Below are 17360 nucleotides of genomic sequence, written 5' to 3' on the forward strand. Positions count from 1 at the left end.
CATGTGTGAGGCTCACAGTTGCATTCACTGCAAGCCCTGGGAGGGCATTTCTCTGTGGGCTGGGTTGTTGGTTTGCTGTCTGTAATGTGGGCAAGCATGAGCTGAAATTATAGATGCTGGTGTGGTGGGGAGAGAGGAGCTCTCTAGCACCACGCTGCATTGTTACGAGGGCTGGTTGTGGGTTTCCATCCATACTTCAGAGGAGCTGATGGAAAGCAAACACTAAAAAAGTAGTTGTGGGAAGGTGGGGTGTGGCGGTGGTGGTTTTGTTAGTTTTAACCAGAACTTTAAGAAACAACACACATTGTGCATTTTTGCAGATCAAAGACCTCTAATACTCCACTCTGGAGATTAGGAAGGGAACAGCAGCCGCTCCCTAACCGAGCAGATGACTGGAACTGTGAAGGGCAAAGCACAGCCAGCAGTTACCTGTATCTCAGGCTAGGAGACTGGAACCCTGTGCTGCTACTCGAAGTGTTTTGCATTCCCCTTCCTCTCTGGTATGTGAGATCATTTAGTCACTGCATGATCCTTTTTTAGGTGGAGGTGAGTAAATTCCCTTGGAGCTGTCTCCCCTGAGTGGGTGGAGGTCTTTCAGTCTGGGGACTATTTGTATACTCTCTACTGAGAGACCGCTCCTTCTCTTGCCCTCTTTCAACCAGTCACATGCCCACATAAAGTCTTGATGTATGGCCGTATCCATTGTTGTTGCTGCTTTCAGTTTTGTTCAAACTAGGTCAGCCTTTCCAGAAAGGCATAGTTTCCCCATCTGGTAATCAGCTGTGGAGATGCAATCACAACTGCAGTTAACACTAACTCTGATTTGTGTTTAATATAAGACTTTTGGCTAACATTTCAGCCTTCTATGATTCAAGACAGATTGTATTTTGTATTTGTTGTTTGGGTTGTGTAAATGAGACCTGGTGAGGGGATCTCCCGAAAAAAAGAAAAAAAATCGGGAAGGCTTTAACTGTAGCTGACTGCAACTTTTATCTTTAATGAATACGTTAATGTAGTCATTAGATGTGCTAACAGTAGAATTGATTTAAAAAATCAATTGGCATGTGTACAACAAAATTCCGGTACTGTGGGCATTTTTCATTCTGAAAGAGGGCTTTCCTGTGTTTTCAATGCAACATGAAGACAGATCTCAACGAAGAGCACACGTTTTGAACTGCTCCTGAGATGGCTCCTAAACAACCGTAGCACCTCAGGTGAGCTGTTATTTTAAGTCCTGCAGCCTGCTGGCATTCTCCAGCCAGAGCTGCCTGCCTGCTGAAGGTGTTTCCTCCTGCAAAGTGTTGTGAGTGAACCAGCAAGGAGGGTGAGGCGCAGCAGGGGGGAGTATAAGAGGACAGGAACTGAACTAAAATTCCTGGGGCCATTAATAATCCGGAGCAGGGGAGCCAACTAGTGTTGAATGTGGCAAAACAAAATTTCCCAGCTTGGACTGACAGATGAAAAAAAAATCCTTTCCTGGCCCAGAAATAGCTTTGGATTTGTTGATTTATTTTTATTTTTTTAATTTGAGAAACCAAAGCAAATAGATGGGTATTACGTAGAACATAATAAGGCTTCTGTTCTCAACCTGGATCAAGTAGTGAAAAGATAAGAGAGCAATGCTGCTGGGGTTATAGGACATTTGGAGTAGAAAAAGTACCATGAAACTGCTGGGCGTAACTATTAATGTTTAAATGGCAATAATACTCTGTTGGATTTCATATACTGTGCAAAGTCAGTTTGTGTTTGTCCAAGAGTGCTTACAGATAGAAATTGGCATTGCTGAGTGTTTTCACAGGATGAGGTGTCTGTCCCTGCTCTGGAGCTGTAGCACCGTGGCATCCCCGCTGTCCACAGACCCCATGTGGAAGAGTTGTCCCATGCTCCCTCTGCTGCCTTACATCAAGGACCAATTCCAGCAGCTCTGACCAGGAACGTGAGTGAAAGTCTAAATTGTTAAAGGCTGAATTGTACCCAGTGGTTTTTGCAGTACAGTGTGGTCCAAAACGTGTTGTTATGCGGCTGAGAGCCTCTGTTAAAGGGGCAGCTGACAGTGTCTTTCAGGGCCTCATTTTCATCTTTTTCAAGCCTGGGGGTGGCAAGCAATCAGACCTGTCAGTGTTCAGCAAACAGTAACTGCTTTTGTAGGTGTTCTCAAATTAATCCATCATTCAAACCTGTGCTTTTTACTTGAAGCAAGTGAAAAACTGCATCTTGACTATTAACAAGTACTGGTAGATGTATATAAAGAGCCTGTTGTGATTTCTATTAGGATATTTAGAGGTTTTTCAGTAAGTCCTTCTTGCCATGTTGTAAGTTTATGTGAAGACATTTGGAGGAGGGGTCAGGTTTTTTATGTCATCAAGATCACCAAAGTAACAGCACATTTTGCCCATTTTGAGGCTCTAATCAAAGAATCAAAGAGCATTAATAGAAGTCAAAGCACTCAGTTGCATGCTTTCCAGCATGAATTTTCAGAATATAACCATGCAAGTGATAAAGACCTACACTTGGCACGTGCTAAAAATGAGTTCAACAGCTCAACCCAATTCATTAAAAAAAAACCTAAAACGTTTCTGATACTAAATTCATGTGTCTGTGCCTAAGATAGATTTCTTCATATCAAATAGTCTCTACATGAATTTTCTAGGAAAAAAATATTTTGGAAATTGTATTTTTATTGTAGTGAAAATAAGATAGCATTATGTTTATATGTATACACAAAGAAAGGAACAATACACTGTATATACAACAAAATGCCTCGTGCTCAGCATAACCAATAATTTCCTCAGTTTGTGCCCAGCAAATACCTGAATACCCTGTAGCAGGTGCCTGGTCCCAGCTGCCGTACCCAGCTTAGCAGAGGCAGCGCAGAAGCTCCCCGGGCCAACAGCCCAGCTGCACAGAAGCGAACCCCAAGCCCGGCGTCTCCCCCCGCTGTGCAGTGGTGGTGACCACGAGGCCTCAGTGTCCCAGGACGGCTCACCCGTGTCCCTGCAAGAGTGGGGCTGTGCCTTACGAAGTCCGGACCAGCACTGCACTGCTCTAAGAGCCCAGGGTCACACAGCACAAGGTAAGCTCTGCCTGATAACATCACATCCCAACAACATGAAGCTGCACTGTATTGCTTTCAGCTGTCTGGTGTTATTTGGACTTACAGTGGTTTATGTACGCATTTGTTTGACAGATTCATGGCTCTGATGACCATCCCTGCTACTCAAGGCAAGAAGACACCAAGACACCATGCAAATGATCCACCGAGGCTCTCCAGAAGAGGAAGAGGAATCACACTGAAATCTTTACTGGTTTAGATATGCAGCCTATAGACAAGTAAGTAAGTCTCACTATTGTTGAATTCTAATAAGTATCGTTTGGCTGTTGGCACACATGGGCTGAGAACTACAAATAATTATCTTGGTAAAGATAACAATTACCTTGGCCTTCTTTGTAGGTAGAGGCTGATTTGAGACTCTTTGTGCCTTAATCCTGACTGCAATGTTAATGCCGTAACAACAGATTTGGTGACTGAGCACAGGTCCCACAGACCTTAACATGCAGTCAAAACTCTTTTCTTAACTTCAAGATAAAATTCAGTTTCTGTACCTCAGGACACACAGTTCAGTTCAGCTATTTTAAAATGCTTGAGGCTGGCTGCTCCTGCTAGAGAAATTCTACCCTGACTTCCATGTAGCTGAGATTACCAGAGCTGGGGTGTTTTGCTTGTTTGTTTTTCCCAATAAAAAAAATATTGCCGTCTACCAAATATGCATCCATTTAAACACCACAGCCTGATTTTGAAACACAGCCCACAGCAGGCTATTGCCCAGTTCAGTAAAGAAAATTTAACTATTAGTTGGCTGAATTCAACGTGGAGTAAACACTAAATAAAATTTTTAAAACAATGGGCACCAATGCCACTAGTATGTCGTCATTAAACTATTAATCGTTCTATTTCAACAATTAAGTGCACTCTGAAAATAAGCTGTCAGGGAAATAAATAACAGATAAACAACTCATATTAACAACAAATTGTCTATGTACAACAAAAGTCTATGTTAGTCACTTAACCTTTACAGAATATTGTTATAATGGAAGCCCTTCTGCGCCCCAGCTTGTGTCTCTGTCAGGAGCAGCTGGAGAGCCAACTATCTCGACTTAACAACACGATGCTGCAGAATTACAGCCCTGCCTTGCTCAGGCACCAGATGTGGTGACTGAATATCAGCGGTGATGCTTAGTGTTTGGGGAGAGTACTGAGAACCTCAGTACTGGGTTCTGTTTTGCTAATGCCAGCTGACAAAAGTTAAAGCAGGCAGCCATAGAAAATAACAGCCTCTGCAGTGAGGTTAGGGTTGTATATATAACAGGAATGCTTTACAATAATGCTGACACCATCTTATCATCATGGTTCTCTCCTACAAACCATTCATGTGCAAACCAAAGAGCTCTTCCCACTACTGCTTTATACCTGCTACAGTAGGCTCCAGTGAAGGGGATAAATGCCAGACAGGAATTGTAAGGGTGCATTTTATTTTTAGTTTGTGCATGTATCTTCTCTTTTTTTTTTTTTTTTTTTTTTTTTTTTTTGCATTGGTATACAAACTCACATTGTCCATTTCAGAGTTAAAGAAAAATGAACTTTCATAACCTCTGCCACTTCGGATCACCTCTTTAAAATGTCACTTTACGCAGAAAAGCCAGAGGTAATTGAGATAAACAGACATCTGTACATTTCAGCCAGTCATTTAGAAAACATCTGTATCCATCCATGCAATGTTAAGACTATAAGTAACTTTGCAGTTACATCTGAGCCCATTGCTATGGCAACAAGGTAGTCTTTATCTCCCACATGCTTTCTACTGATTCCTTTTTTTTTTTTTTTTTTTTCTTAAAGCAGCTTCCTGAAATGAAAAACAGAGAAGCAATGATTAAGTTAGTCTCTTTCAAACTTTGGATTCAAGGCTCATATGAGGCAGCCCTTTCTATTTTCCAGCTGTGGAAAATTTAGAAGCTGATCTGTCTCAAGATGAAAAAATGAACAACTGACATGGAAAAATGTGAACTGCAGTTATTTTCAATTAAAAGAAGTGGAGTTGGTGATCTTGGAACACAAGGGTTTTGCTACTGCAGTTAATTTTAATCTGATCCCAAGGAATTGTACTGCAGTATCTTTCAAACTAACAGAGCTATCTGTAATTTGCTGTTTGCTACAGTGAGAAACCAGTTCAATTCTGCGATAGCCTTTTCCTTGCTTAACTTGCATCAAAGCACACAGCTCAGCTTGACTAACTGTTTGGAACTGTAAGCTTTTTATTCTGATAATGACTTCACAATATCAGACAGTACTGTGCTAGTGGCCTGCTAGTTTTTGGTTAGCTGCCAAGTCTTGAGCATGGAAGATCAATTAGTATGCTTTTAAAATTTGTATTTAACACCAGGTAATATTAACGATGCTAAAAAGAGTTAAGAAGGTTCTATTTGTACTTTAAGGGCCTAATTGTTGTCCGTCAGCGCTCCTCTGACACCCATTAACTTCAGAATTCTTCAGTACTTTGAACGTAGCTGCTGGGGATACCTACTTTTGACGGTGATTATTTTAAGTGCTCTAGAAGGGTCAAACCTCTTCAGCAATAATGCTGAAATCTTAACTTCTAGTGCCCTAGCATTTCTAGACCCTTCATATGAAGAACATAGCGATGTAGTGAAGGCTTCATGAGAAAACATTAAAAGGAATTAGCCAGACAAGATATTTTACTCACATTTGATGCTGCCTAACGAACTCTGCAAACTGACGGTCTTTAGCGTAGAGCTCTATAATTCGAATTCTGTCCTGAATTTCCTAGAATACAAGGAAGATAAATTTAGGTACGTAACAGAAATTAGAATACTCCTGAAATAACTAAGTTCTTTTTCTTGGAAAATGAAACTCATATGCTTTGTTATTTCAATAAGATCTCGAAATGGGGCAGCCCAGAACTAAAATTCTTTATGCTATTTTTAAAAGTGAAGCACTTCATTTTTGGAGGCCAGTAGTACTTAGCTGTTAAATCAAAACCAGGGCTTGGAGGGAATGTGGCATTTAAAAGGCTTTAACAAAACCATTTCTCTCTCACAGATACTTTTCCCTACACCCAAGCTGGATTCACACCTCTCACCATTGCTTAAGGATTTGCGGTTAGCTCGTGGATGTAAATCCCTTCTCTTCAGCCTGCTAGAGTGAACGCTGGATACCATGTACACATAAAGGAAGGAGAACAATATGATCCATCTCACAGGTCAGAAAGATCTAAACTTCAAAACCCCTGTATTAAAGGCCTGGAGGCTCTGGATTTTCACCATCTCACTGCAACTGTCTTACATGTGGTAGTTGGCATTAAAAGCTAAAGACTATATCTAGCACTAAAGCAAACCACTCCAGTCCTCATGCAGCTACTTAGGCAGTCAGCTCTCTTATCATGTGAAATTCATTACTCCTCCAAGCACACCCATTCCTTTCCATACACTTAATAGCAAGCAGGTCAAGAAAGCCTTTCTCTCTCCTCCTATGTAGTTGCAGCAGCCATAGCTGTGACTTATTTAGCTATTGTACATCTCTGCCAGTATAAAAGCCATGTCACTTACCTCCTTTGTAAGCTCACTGTTTTCATAAATGTGCCTTATCTCTTCACTGCTGTAGTCGGTGGACGTGTCTGCGCTGGTGGAACTGTAGGATGTTAGCTGAGGGTACCTGCGGTAGTAGTGGCTGTAGCCGGTCGTATCACTTTCGTACATGGGGTTGTACTTAACGGCATTCTCAATGGACGAGAGGCTGTCACCCTGCCTGGGGGAGCAACAAACAAACCGTGAGCTCTGCAGCCTGGCATTGGGAGGTGCGTATATATACAGCTTGTCACTTGTCAATGACATGCTAAGACTTATGACAGAATTATTATCCTCATAGTGACAGATGTTCTTTAAAATATTAGGTGGCGTCACTTACCCCTGAGAGTCCTCGGTGTCGCTCTTCGTATATTGGTCTCGAAGGGTCCTGGCCAAGAAGAAGATGACAGCAGATGCCACAAGAAGGAACCCTGCCACAGAAGCAATGGCGATACCCACAACTAGAGGCTCAGACACGTATTCCTCACAGTGCTCCCCTCTGTACCACCAGTTCTCTCCTACACGACACCTGCAAAAAGGAAACACTGGGAATTCAAACACCAGCCAAAAACTATGACTTCAGTTAATGCAGATGTATTTAATTTCTTCTTATGACAGTGCCTTAGTTATCTTAAAAATATATTTATATGCTTAAGCACTAACATTTTATTATTATTGTGAACAGCCTCTTTTGTTATTGAGGAGTTTAGTGAAAAGAGACAGAAAAATAATAAAAGGACAAAACGTTAGTAATGGCAAAAAGCCTGTGGTTTTTGCTATTTAGAGTATCCTGCAACATGTTAAAACTGTAAGGTGTTTAGACCAAGTAAAAAGTTTGGCAGTGATAGAGCCTTGCACATGATGTAGTAAACACTGTAAATGTAGTCTTAATGATATTGTAATGCAAATACACATGAAGGTGTGTTAATGAACAGCATGTTTCTTATATGTAAACTCCACAATGATTAAATACACAAAATAAGTGACTAGAAAGATGGGGGTGCCTAAAAGTGTATCTTTGCAACTGCTCCCTTAATCAGCAATCATTATTTCTGCCTCGCCGTGGTACTGAATATGACTGCTATAGCTAATATCACCTTTAAAACATATCAGTAAAAATAATATAGCCCCATTATAGGTGTTGGGGCCTTTTTGCTATTTAAAAAAAAAAATCAAGGAATTGTAAGGTATTACAAGCACTCACCGCACTGAGCCTTATTAATACTACACATTAGATATTTATGTCAAAAGACTTAATTTACTAAGATAGTTAACTAAATTAGTAACCAGTATTTGAATTTCTTCAACCTGCTTTTTTCAAAAAAATATTTCACAAATATTTTTCAAAGTATTTTTCAAAAATACTGGCCAGAGCATGCTTGAGCTCAGATACTTGTTTCTTATTCATCTATTATATAAAGAAGATAAAATTTATACTATGTCTGTGAAAGTATCCATCCTCACAGCATTAAAAAACATCATATTGTTTTCCTGTTAGAAGCCAGGACTGTAAGATTGACTTTAAAATTTAGAAGTAAGTTTTTTAAAAAAAAAGGACCTGAACTAATAAACAATAACCAGTAGTAGCTATCATACCTTTTTTGTAATCATTTTCCTACCTTTTGTGGAGGGCTGTACTTAGTTTCTAAAAATAGACGGTTACATTGCTGGAAAGGGAAAAAAATAAGTGCAGTATTGGAGTGCACATCAATTTATCTGTGTCTTGTAGAATCATTTCACCTACCTGTAAAATATAGGCATCCCAGTCACATTCATCTGTATCTTAAAAATCACAAAATTTAAACCAGGAGGCCTGTGTCTTGAAACCACACATTTTTTCTCAGGTTGCCAATGCTTTACTTTTATGATGTTTTTCTTAATCAAAAGCACCATTTTTAATACATATAAGGATGCTTTTCAAATCTGAATTTTTGCAACAGAATCAACTCATAGATGCTTTATGACATTATCTAACACTTTGCTACTTAAGGAAACTGCCAGAGAGAAGTTCCGTCTCAAAAGGTCAATGAAGGTGATTTTAACAACTGAATACATTCATTGCTATTATTTTCCCTAGATAGTTTTGCTGACTGGCATTTCTGTTCTACTAAAATACGTTTGTTACTGTCTCATTTCCAAACTTTACATAAGCAAACTAACCCTTCAGCAGTATTACATGGCCGATAACCATTGGCATCTCACCTGTTATGCGTTACCCTGGGGAATTTTGCACAACTCTCATGGAAGGCTAGGACAGAGGAGGCAGCACGGCTTCGCCTTGTGTTGAACAGGATGACCTACCTGCATATGGCGCCTTGCCCGGGGCTGATGTCGCACTTGCCATCGTTCAGGCAGAAGTTGGGCTGCAGATCACAGATGCTGTTGCACGGCAGCCCATCGATGCTCAGGTAGCCAGGATTGCAGACACACTCAGCCTCCCCACTCCAGCGATTCACCAAGCACTCGGAGAACTCATTGCAGGCCTGGAACTTGCAGGGATCTGCTTGCTCACCTGAGAACACACAAAGCAGAAAACGTTAATAGTCGATGAGAGAGTTAACTGAGGCAAAGCACTGTTGCCATTTTCTCTAATGACCTGGTTAAAATAATCTGCAGAAACCCAGCGTGTGTCTTTCCTAAGTCTCAAAGGGTTCTGCTAAGGTGAACAAGCGCTACAAAGTGTTCCTGTCTGCACAGCGCATGTGAATGGTATGGCTAAGACCACCCAACAAGCCAATTGAAAAAGCAAGCATAAAATGTTATTTTTCTTACTGGAACAGGCAGTACCTCAGATGTTCTCTGTCTGCTGGAACTGTATTTTGCAAATGAATAAAACACAGTTGATCTCCAGTATTTCTTGTTACAGAAAACCTAGGCAGCACACAGGGAAGGGCAAGGGGACTTGGGACACAGCGCCCACTGTGAGGTGATTTGCTTTTGTCTGCAAGGAACACAAGCTTGTAGCATTTGTGGCATTTCAAGCTTGAGAGGGCTGGCATACAATCACACGATCAATATCAGAAGATTTTTCATGCTAAAAATGACTATCTTCATAACAGAGCTACCTCAGAAGGACAGCTACCACTTGCCATCAGCTCAGCACTGTTATTTTCCTTAACTTTAAAACAGGAAATATTTCCAGGCTGCTTATATGGTAAACTGCTGGCTAACTTGGGCAGCAAAGAAACTTCCCCGTATCAGAAGAGTAAATTAAGAGGGCCAGTAATGTTTTACTGCAATCAAGCCCTAACCACAAGAATAAGGCAGCAGAAAGTATCACTGCAGACTCCTCACAGCTAAACGGGCTGCCACCTGTGGGAATAGACCCATGGAGCAACTCCAAACCATACATGAAGATAAGCTCAAGAGAGAAGGACACCACTGCCCTTGCTGACCAATCTTCCTCCAACTCCTTGGTAAAAGCACAGTGACAATTACATAAGCAAGTTTTTTTCCCGTATTTGTATACAGGCCCTCATACAGTTTGCTCAGTCTGTGTCCCATTTTGCTTTTCATATCTTCAGTCCCATAACAGACTTCTGTTTGCGTACTTCAACTCTGTGAAAGTCTGTCCTAAACTCCAGTGGTCAATCTGAGCTGCCAGGATCCTAAGCAAGTTCTTAAAGCAAAAGTAGCTCTAAATCCCTTGCCCCAAAACTGCATTTTTCTGCCATCCTTACCTGATTCCACATCCAGGGAATATTTATCGATGGCCAGGTTCATGGTGTGATATGCAGTGTTGCAGAAGTCTTCCAGGATCATGTACACAGCATTGGTGACATTCCGAGGCACGGGTTTGGCGAATTTCATTCGACTGTTCACCACGATGCTGCCATTTCTGAAGTTCAGGATCTCCAGATTCTGGAAGCCCGTTAGGTTTGACTGAAGGTACGGCACCAGCTGCAGCACAGGGACAAGGACAGAAAAGCTGAAACTTCAAGTCTCTGCTCAAGCCAGTTGCACTGGTATTGCATCAGGCAGCGGGGATCTGAATCGGTTTATCCAAATCTCACAGTAAGAGTATTAAAATTTTTCCCAAATATCAATTTGCAGATGGTTTCTTAGCCTGCAAGTTATATGCACAGTTCTTGTGACACACACGGTGCTCTCCCCTTGCTCTAAGCACTAGGCATACTTGTCATTTCAAAGGACATTTCTGTCGAGCCCCTTCCCCTTCTGTCTCTCTCCTTTACTCCCTCCATCTCCCATAGCAAAATACTGATTTCAGTCAGGAGATGGGAACTGTCAGGTTAAAATTTGGTAATTGTTGCTGTATTACTCCTATGAAGCTTAGCTAGCTAATGGCTTTTTAAAAGATCAGTCAAACTGCCTCTTCCTTAGGGTGGGTTGAACATGTTGCAGAAAGGTTATCTCCTGACAGGCCCAATTTATTTACTTCTCTCTCCCCATAGACTAAATCCAGAGCACTCCAGAAGCAACTGAATGGAATGCTGTACTGGCTTCAGCTACCCTGCTGCATCTACTGACACCAGCAGAGCATCTGGCACGTATCACAGTTAAGATAATAAGCTTTGGAGAGACAGAATTCTGACTGAATAAAAACAAAACAAAAAACTCCCCTCTCCCCCATGTTCCCAGACAGCACTTTCCTGTAGAAAGACACACATAATATCTGGACACACCTGTCTTGTGTTTGTCTCTGCAAAAGAGAGCATACCAACTGGGACTGACCAACAATTTCTACCTGGCAATGGATATTTAGCAGAGAAGCGCTTCTTACCAGTTCCAAGAATCGTTGCTCCAATGCTTTATATTCAGGGGAATTTTTGTTGAACAGGTCCTCTGAAAACATCATGTTGGTAACCCGAAGACTGAAGAACACGACCAGAGCTCGTGATGGGACAGGAGTGCTGTTGTGGTTCTCACGCGTGGCCCACGCCACGCTGGCCATCTCTGTGGATTGGGCATGGGTGGTGAGCTCCACGTGACTGTCAGTCAGGCTCCTTCCCTCCTCACTTGGCTCAGGAGAAAAGCTGACAACGCTGACGTGATCCAGCCCCACCGACACATCCAGGACCCTGGCTGTTTCATCTCCCACCTTTGCTGAGGTAACCACCGATGGTGACGCTGTGGATCCCATCGGTGGGAGATCGGATGGAAGCTCGGCGATGTTTGCTGTGATGCTCACAGTTACGTAGGAGTTCCTAACAGTGCTGATGCTCGTAGAAACAAGCGTGCTGTGGTCTGTACCACCCTGTCCAGCAACACCCTCTAGAACAGTGGCTTGCTCTGTTACAGAAGGAACCGTAGTTGCAGCTTCAACTGCAGTTGGTGTTGCTGATTTTACTGTCTGATCTAATATATTTTCTAGCACTCTGTCAGTAGGCCAAACATCAGCTGGTTTCTTTATTGCTGAGCCAGTGTTTTGGCCTGCCAAAGATGTGTCCAGGGCTTGCTGCTCTTCAGTGGAAGTATCAGTGTTCACCACAAAAGGATCTGCAGTCAGAATAGTTTCTGAACTGCTTGTGTCCAAGTAGCCTATCGTAGCAGATTCAGTCAGATCTGACTGCCCTGCTGTGAACAGTTCTGATGTTGGCCTGCCTTCGTTCTGGTGTTCAACTGCCTCAGAAACGATCTCCTGACCTACACTGGACTCTTCAGGTTGCTCCACGCTGAGGCTTACAGTAGATGTGAGACTATTGTCTGTACTGAGGGTTACTGTAGGCATAAGACCATTGTCCACACTGAGGGTTACAGTAGATACTAGACTACTGTCCATATCGAGGGTTACTGTAGATGTAAGACTACTGTCCGTACTGAGTGCTGCAGTAGATGTAGGACTATTGTCCGTACTGAGAGTTACTGCAGGTGTAAGGAGACTATCATCTTCAACAGACAGATCTGTGTTGTGTGTTGAGACAGGGGCTTCTCCAGTTGGCATGTCTACAGAGGAATAGTCCTCTGATGGCTCCAAGACGAGGGCTGGTTTAACAAAAGAAGAATCGTATGTGCTCGATGCTTCTGTCTGTGTAGATGGCTCCACAGGTAATGGCTCCTCCGTCTGAAGCAGAGATACGTGCTGAGTTGTAGTCTCTGGAAAGACAAATATTTCAGATTCATCAAGAAAATTTTCTTCTATGTCAGCCATACCTTCATTTTCATCTTTGGAAGGATCATCATCTAATTTATTCTGAGAGTTAAGAATATAATCTAAGATCAGGCCTTCAGGAATATCCTCAGTTCTGATTAACAAGGACTCATTATCATCATCAAGCCAGCTATCAGGACCAGGGTAGAAAACAGGTTCCAGCGTTGCTTCTTCCCAAGGCCAAATACTTGATTCCATTTCTTTTCCTGAACCATCAAAAGCTGAACCAGACCCATCTTCATATGTAATTCTATCTCCGAGATAAATATCAGTTTCAGCTTCCACGGGGTGTAATTCTGAGGGAAAAGGATTTTCTTCCACAGAATTATGCAACACAGAGTCTGCGTTGCTGCTGTCTGCAGGACTACCCTGAGTTACTTCTTCCACCTCAGCAGAGGCTGTTGCTTTAGTGTCAGTCTCCGTGACTGACGAGGAGGCCACTGTTGATGCAGGAAACAGGGGAACTACGTAATCATCTGTAGATGGAGGTTCTTCAGGCACGAGGTGAGAAGGGGCACTCGAAGGCAGAATAAAGTCTTCTGATAGTCCAGTATCTTCAAACCCTAAAAATATAAATGAGTTTCCACTCAGTTTTTGTTTATACCAAAAAAGAGTCAAATGTAGTTCATTTTGTTGGCTGTGGATCTGCATTCAGCATGTTTCCTGTGATATATACTGACCTTTGTATGCTGAAGTTGGAAGGACCCCTGTTAACCTCTCCACTTTTCCTTATGATATTCTATGAGCCAAATCAGGGCTGCAGAGTATGCAATAAAACAATTACTGTGTAGTATGTCCTTAGGCTAATTAGTCTGCTTCAATTACCTCTGCATGGTATCATGCCCTATATGAAAATATTTCTGTGCAATTAAAGAAGCATTGTACATGTAATTTCCTGGAGAGGCAAACAGGCATTATCACCTGTTACCAGCATTTGATCAAAATGAGTAGGTAAAAACAATCAGAGAAATATATAGGTCTACTATATTTGTAGACCTTTCTGAAAAGCCATTTTGGTAAACTACCCTTTTGGGGAGTGTCACAGGACACTTGTGTCCAAATTTAAACTTCAGTCAATGGCATGAACTTACCATCTGAAGAATCAGGGGCTGACAGCCATTCCAGGGAGTCCACAGAATCACGCTTTAATGCTGGTGCAGTGACCAAAGGAGGAGTCTGATTCCCATCTTCTAATTTCAGCCTGTCAGGCGAAGAAGTGACATCAGCGTCTGAGGAAAGTGAAGCTTCAGGTGTCCAGCTGGCCTCAGAGTCCTGATGTGCTGGTCTTTGGTGGATTTCATTGTCATCGGACTCTTCACTATCTGGAGTGGAATCTGGTTTGGTGGAATCAAAGGGCAAGGTATTGCTGACCGTTGATTCATCTGCTGAAGGCCGTTCAGCTAAAAAGGTGTTATCCTGAAACAAAACCACAGCCATTATTACAGGGGCAGTACGGTCTGTCCACGTTGGGCTGAACGTATCAAAGGTGTTAACCAGCAGCAAAATCTGGTAGTATTGCCTCTGTGAGGAAGTAACAATAACAACAGGAGGGGCCCAGCTGGAAGGATTGGCAAATGTGCCCTTTGCTAATAATGTTCAAAGTACATGTACAGTGCACGTCCTTGCGACATGCATTTTGTGTCCAGTCATGGCCACTTCTAAAGGAAAACAGCCCTTCCAGTTCTTTGGAGTGCAGCTTCAGTTAGCGTATTAAGAGACTTGCCATCAATACCCAAACCATGTCCTTTCCTTTTCCTTACTGAAAAACTGAACTATTTCTAATTAAATGGAAGATACACACAATACTGCCTTCCTTCCTAAAAGCATGAAGAGGTCGTAGCAGCTATTACTCATCAACTACATAATCAATGCAGTAATTATAACATTATAGTTATTATCATACATAAAAACAGTTTATAAACTGAACTCAAATGCACATAGGTATGTATGGTTGGTAGTCATTTATGTTTTGGTATGTGAACCTGGGAGGGAAACTATAACCATAATGTAACTTAGAACGCAGAACAACTTCAGTCTCAAAGCTGAAATACTTCTGTGGAAAGAAAACTTTTTGTTCAGCAGTAATGATGAACAAAGAGTATACAAAATGAAATTTGCAAATTATATGAACTGTGAAAAAAGAATGTCTTTTTAAGCCTCTAATCTGCACACTATGTACTTATGTGCCATGCTCCAGTCACTATTTGGTTTACAGCTAGAATACCAAACACGTTTTATCTTTGAATATTAATCTACTCCCACAGTGTCTCATGAGGTAATGATATTGCAGAATATCAGTGAAGAGATTAAGTTACTTGATCAAGACTACAAAAGCAAGCTCACTGCCTACAACTCAGGGATTAGCGCTTTGCACGGCTACCTGTCCAGCTATCAATGCTGTGCAACAGTCAGAAATGGGGGAAAAAAAGCCTTGAGGTATGAAAAACTGTCAAGTGAAGAAAGAAGGATTAATTTACTAAGAACTAATTGCTGATGGTGGCTAGTAAAGCAGACACTAGACAAAGGTTTCAGTAGTACGTATTACAGTTCAAAAAAACTATTGATTTAATCATTCTGTAGCTCACTGTTCCTTTCAAATCCCTCTCTTTTACTTTAGAATGAATAATAGGAAAACTCCAAATACTTTTCAGATTGAAATTTTACTCCTGGTAGAAACATGAGTGAATTAAATTTTCAACTTCATTCAAACTGTATCTGAACATTTTAGAAACAACTAAGTTATTTTCATCTGATTATTTGTCTACCTGAATTGACCATGGTTTTTATAGCTGGTTGTTCTATCACCACAGTCTTCTCATATTTCTGAATGTATATGGTAACAATCAGTTGAGAAGTATATATACCATACAGACATGTGCTCCAGCAATTATCTTTTTTGGCAAAGTTGGCTATTATAAATAAACCTGTGAAAAAAGTTACTGTGCAAGATTAGAAACAAATTACACATATAAATTCCATAAAGAATGAAAAAGGACTACCAGCAATAGCTTCTCAATACATTTTTTATGTGAGCATTTAGTTGCCAGGAATTGCACCTCATCATTTATTTTAATGTGGATAGATGTTCCTATGACAACTAACATTATTCAAAGATTCTTGTTACAGTGTTATATATTATATTAACAAGTTTAATATCATATTGGCAAGTGCTGTTTTTTTGCTAATGTCTTGAAAGGCTTACAAATATGACAGATGACTGCAAACACAGAACACCCTCCCTGATTTTCCATTTTCTGCTGCCAGAAATACATTGTGCTCAATAAGCTAAGGCATTCTACCTGTTAGAGCTCAACAGAAATAACAAGAAAATACAGATTTCAAAAGCTACACTTCCATTTTTTCTTCATTTTTAAGAGATCTGTAAAACTCAAAGAAAGGAATTAATGATTAGTTGGTACCATCTGCTAGCAATAAGATGGTGAAGTAATGATAGTTCCACATTATGTCATGACCCTGTACGATAATACAAATCCAACTCATTCCCAAATCAACTGCAAAAAATAATAGCAAAACTCTTTCTCACAGGTAATGGTTCTACTTAACAGCATCTACTTGAACCGTGAAGGTTTGATATCTCTGCAAATAACTGACTAATCATTTTGGCCTTCTTTACTGTTTTAGCAGCTTATGATTTTCTTAAATTTATCTGAAATTACTTCCCAAATTATCTGTGTATTGCAGATTGTACACAGCTGTTTTCTTGGATATACTCAGTATATTTGTATATACTTTGTATATAACCACAATTTTTGACTGAAGACAGAGATAACATTATTATTCATAGGCCATGATTAGAAAAATGTAACATCCAGTATTTTTTCCTGTACATACTATTCCCTAAAAATGATTTAAAATGGAGTAACATTGCAAAGCTATCTCTACTCTGAAACCTTCTTGCCTGTATATGTCCAAGTATCCACAGAAGAGAATGTGAAAATGGCAGAATTATCTTACTAAAATAAACATATGTAACATTGTAATCCTATTAGATAGTTCTTGAAAATAGAAAAAATCCCTTCCTGAAAGTTACATTAAATTCCTATTTATTCACATCATGATGAAACCATTTATGGCAAATGAATGAATTTGCATTTTAGATACTAATGGTTAATTTTTAAAACTCTGGGAAAACTGGCATGAAGTTAAGGATATTGTACCTATGACCATTAGAACAGGAATCGTTGGCTTCTGTGAAGTCACTGAAAATTTTGCTTCTATAAAGATTTTAGAGGTTGGCCTGAAATAAAGCATGTTTTTTTTCACAACAGTATCTCGTAATGAGCTTTGTGAAAACCTACCATCAAACTTAGCTGGATCTGGGTTTTGTGGCATGAACTGAACTCATTTCTTTTTGGAAGGCACGTCTGTGTTACTCAACAGAGCAGAAACCTACTGGATAAATTCTTAAGCCCAGACAATGTTCCACCATCCAGAAATTCTAGCTGTCAGCAAAACTCACTCAATCTTAGCACTGCTGGCACCTAACATGGCACCTCTGCTTGAAGCCCCACTGCATGGTACAAATATGTTCCGGGATACTAACTCCTCCTGTCCAATGAAGAGCCTGATTCTATGTCCGGGGCACATGAGA

General features: G+C 40.8%; 1 protein-coding gene across 1 annotated transcript in view; it reads right to left on the reverse strand.

Moving 5' to 3' along the window:
- Positions 1 to 4573: 4573 nt before the first annotated feature.
- The window catches only part of IMPG2 (interphotoreceptor matrix proteoglycan 2), a 55068-nt gene continuing 42281 nt past the window's right edge, over positions 4574 to 17360 (reverse strand). The window contains exons 13-21 of the mRNA XM_032208020.1: positions 13840 to 14164; positions 12442 to 13311; positions 11381 to 12318; positions 10320 to 10539; positions 8941 to 9151; positions 6980 to 7168; positions 6622 to 6820; positions 5760 to 5839; positions 4574 to 4901 (exon numbers count right to left, since the gene is read on the reverse strand). Of these exons, the coding sequence (XP_032063911.1) occupies positions 4889 to 4901; positions 5760 to 5839; positions 6622 to 6820; positions 6980 to 7168; positions 8941 to 9151; positions 10320 to 10539; positions 11381 to 12318; positions 12442 to 13311; positions 13840 to 14164 (3045 nt within the window). The 3' untranslated portion in view covers positions 4574 to 4888. The remainder of the gene's footprint in view (positions 4902 to 5759; positions 5840 to 6621; positions 6821 to 6979; positions 7169 to 8940; positions 9152 to 10319; positions 10540 to 11380; positions 12319 to 12441; positions 13312 to 13839; positions 14165 to 17360) is intronic.

Source organism: Aythya fuligula, chromosome 1 (genome assembly GCF_009819795.1).
Source record: "Aythya fuligula isolate bAytFul2 chromosome 1, bAytFul2.pri, whole genome shotgun sequence".
NCBI classification, from domain to species: domain Eukaryota; kingdom Metazoa; phylum Chordata; class Aves; order Anseriformes; family Anatidae; genus Aythya; species Aythya fuligula.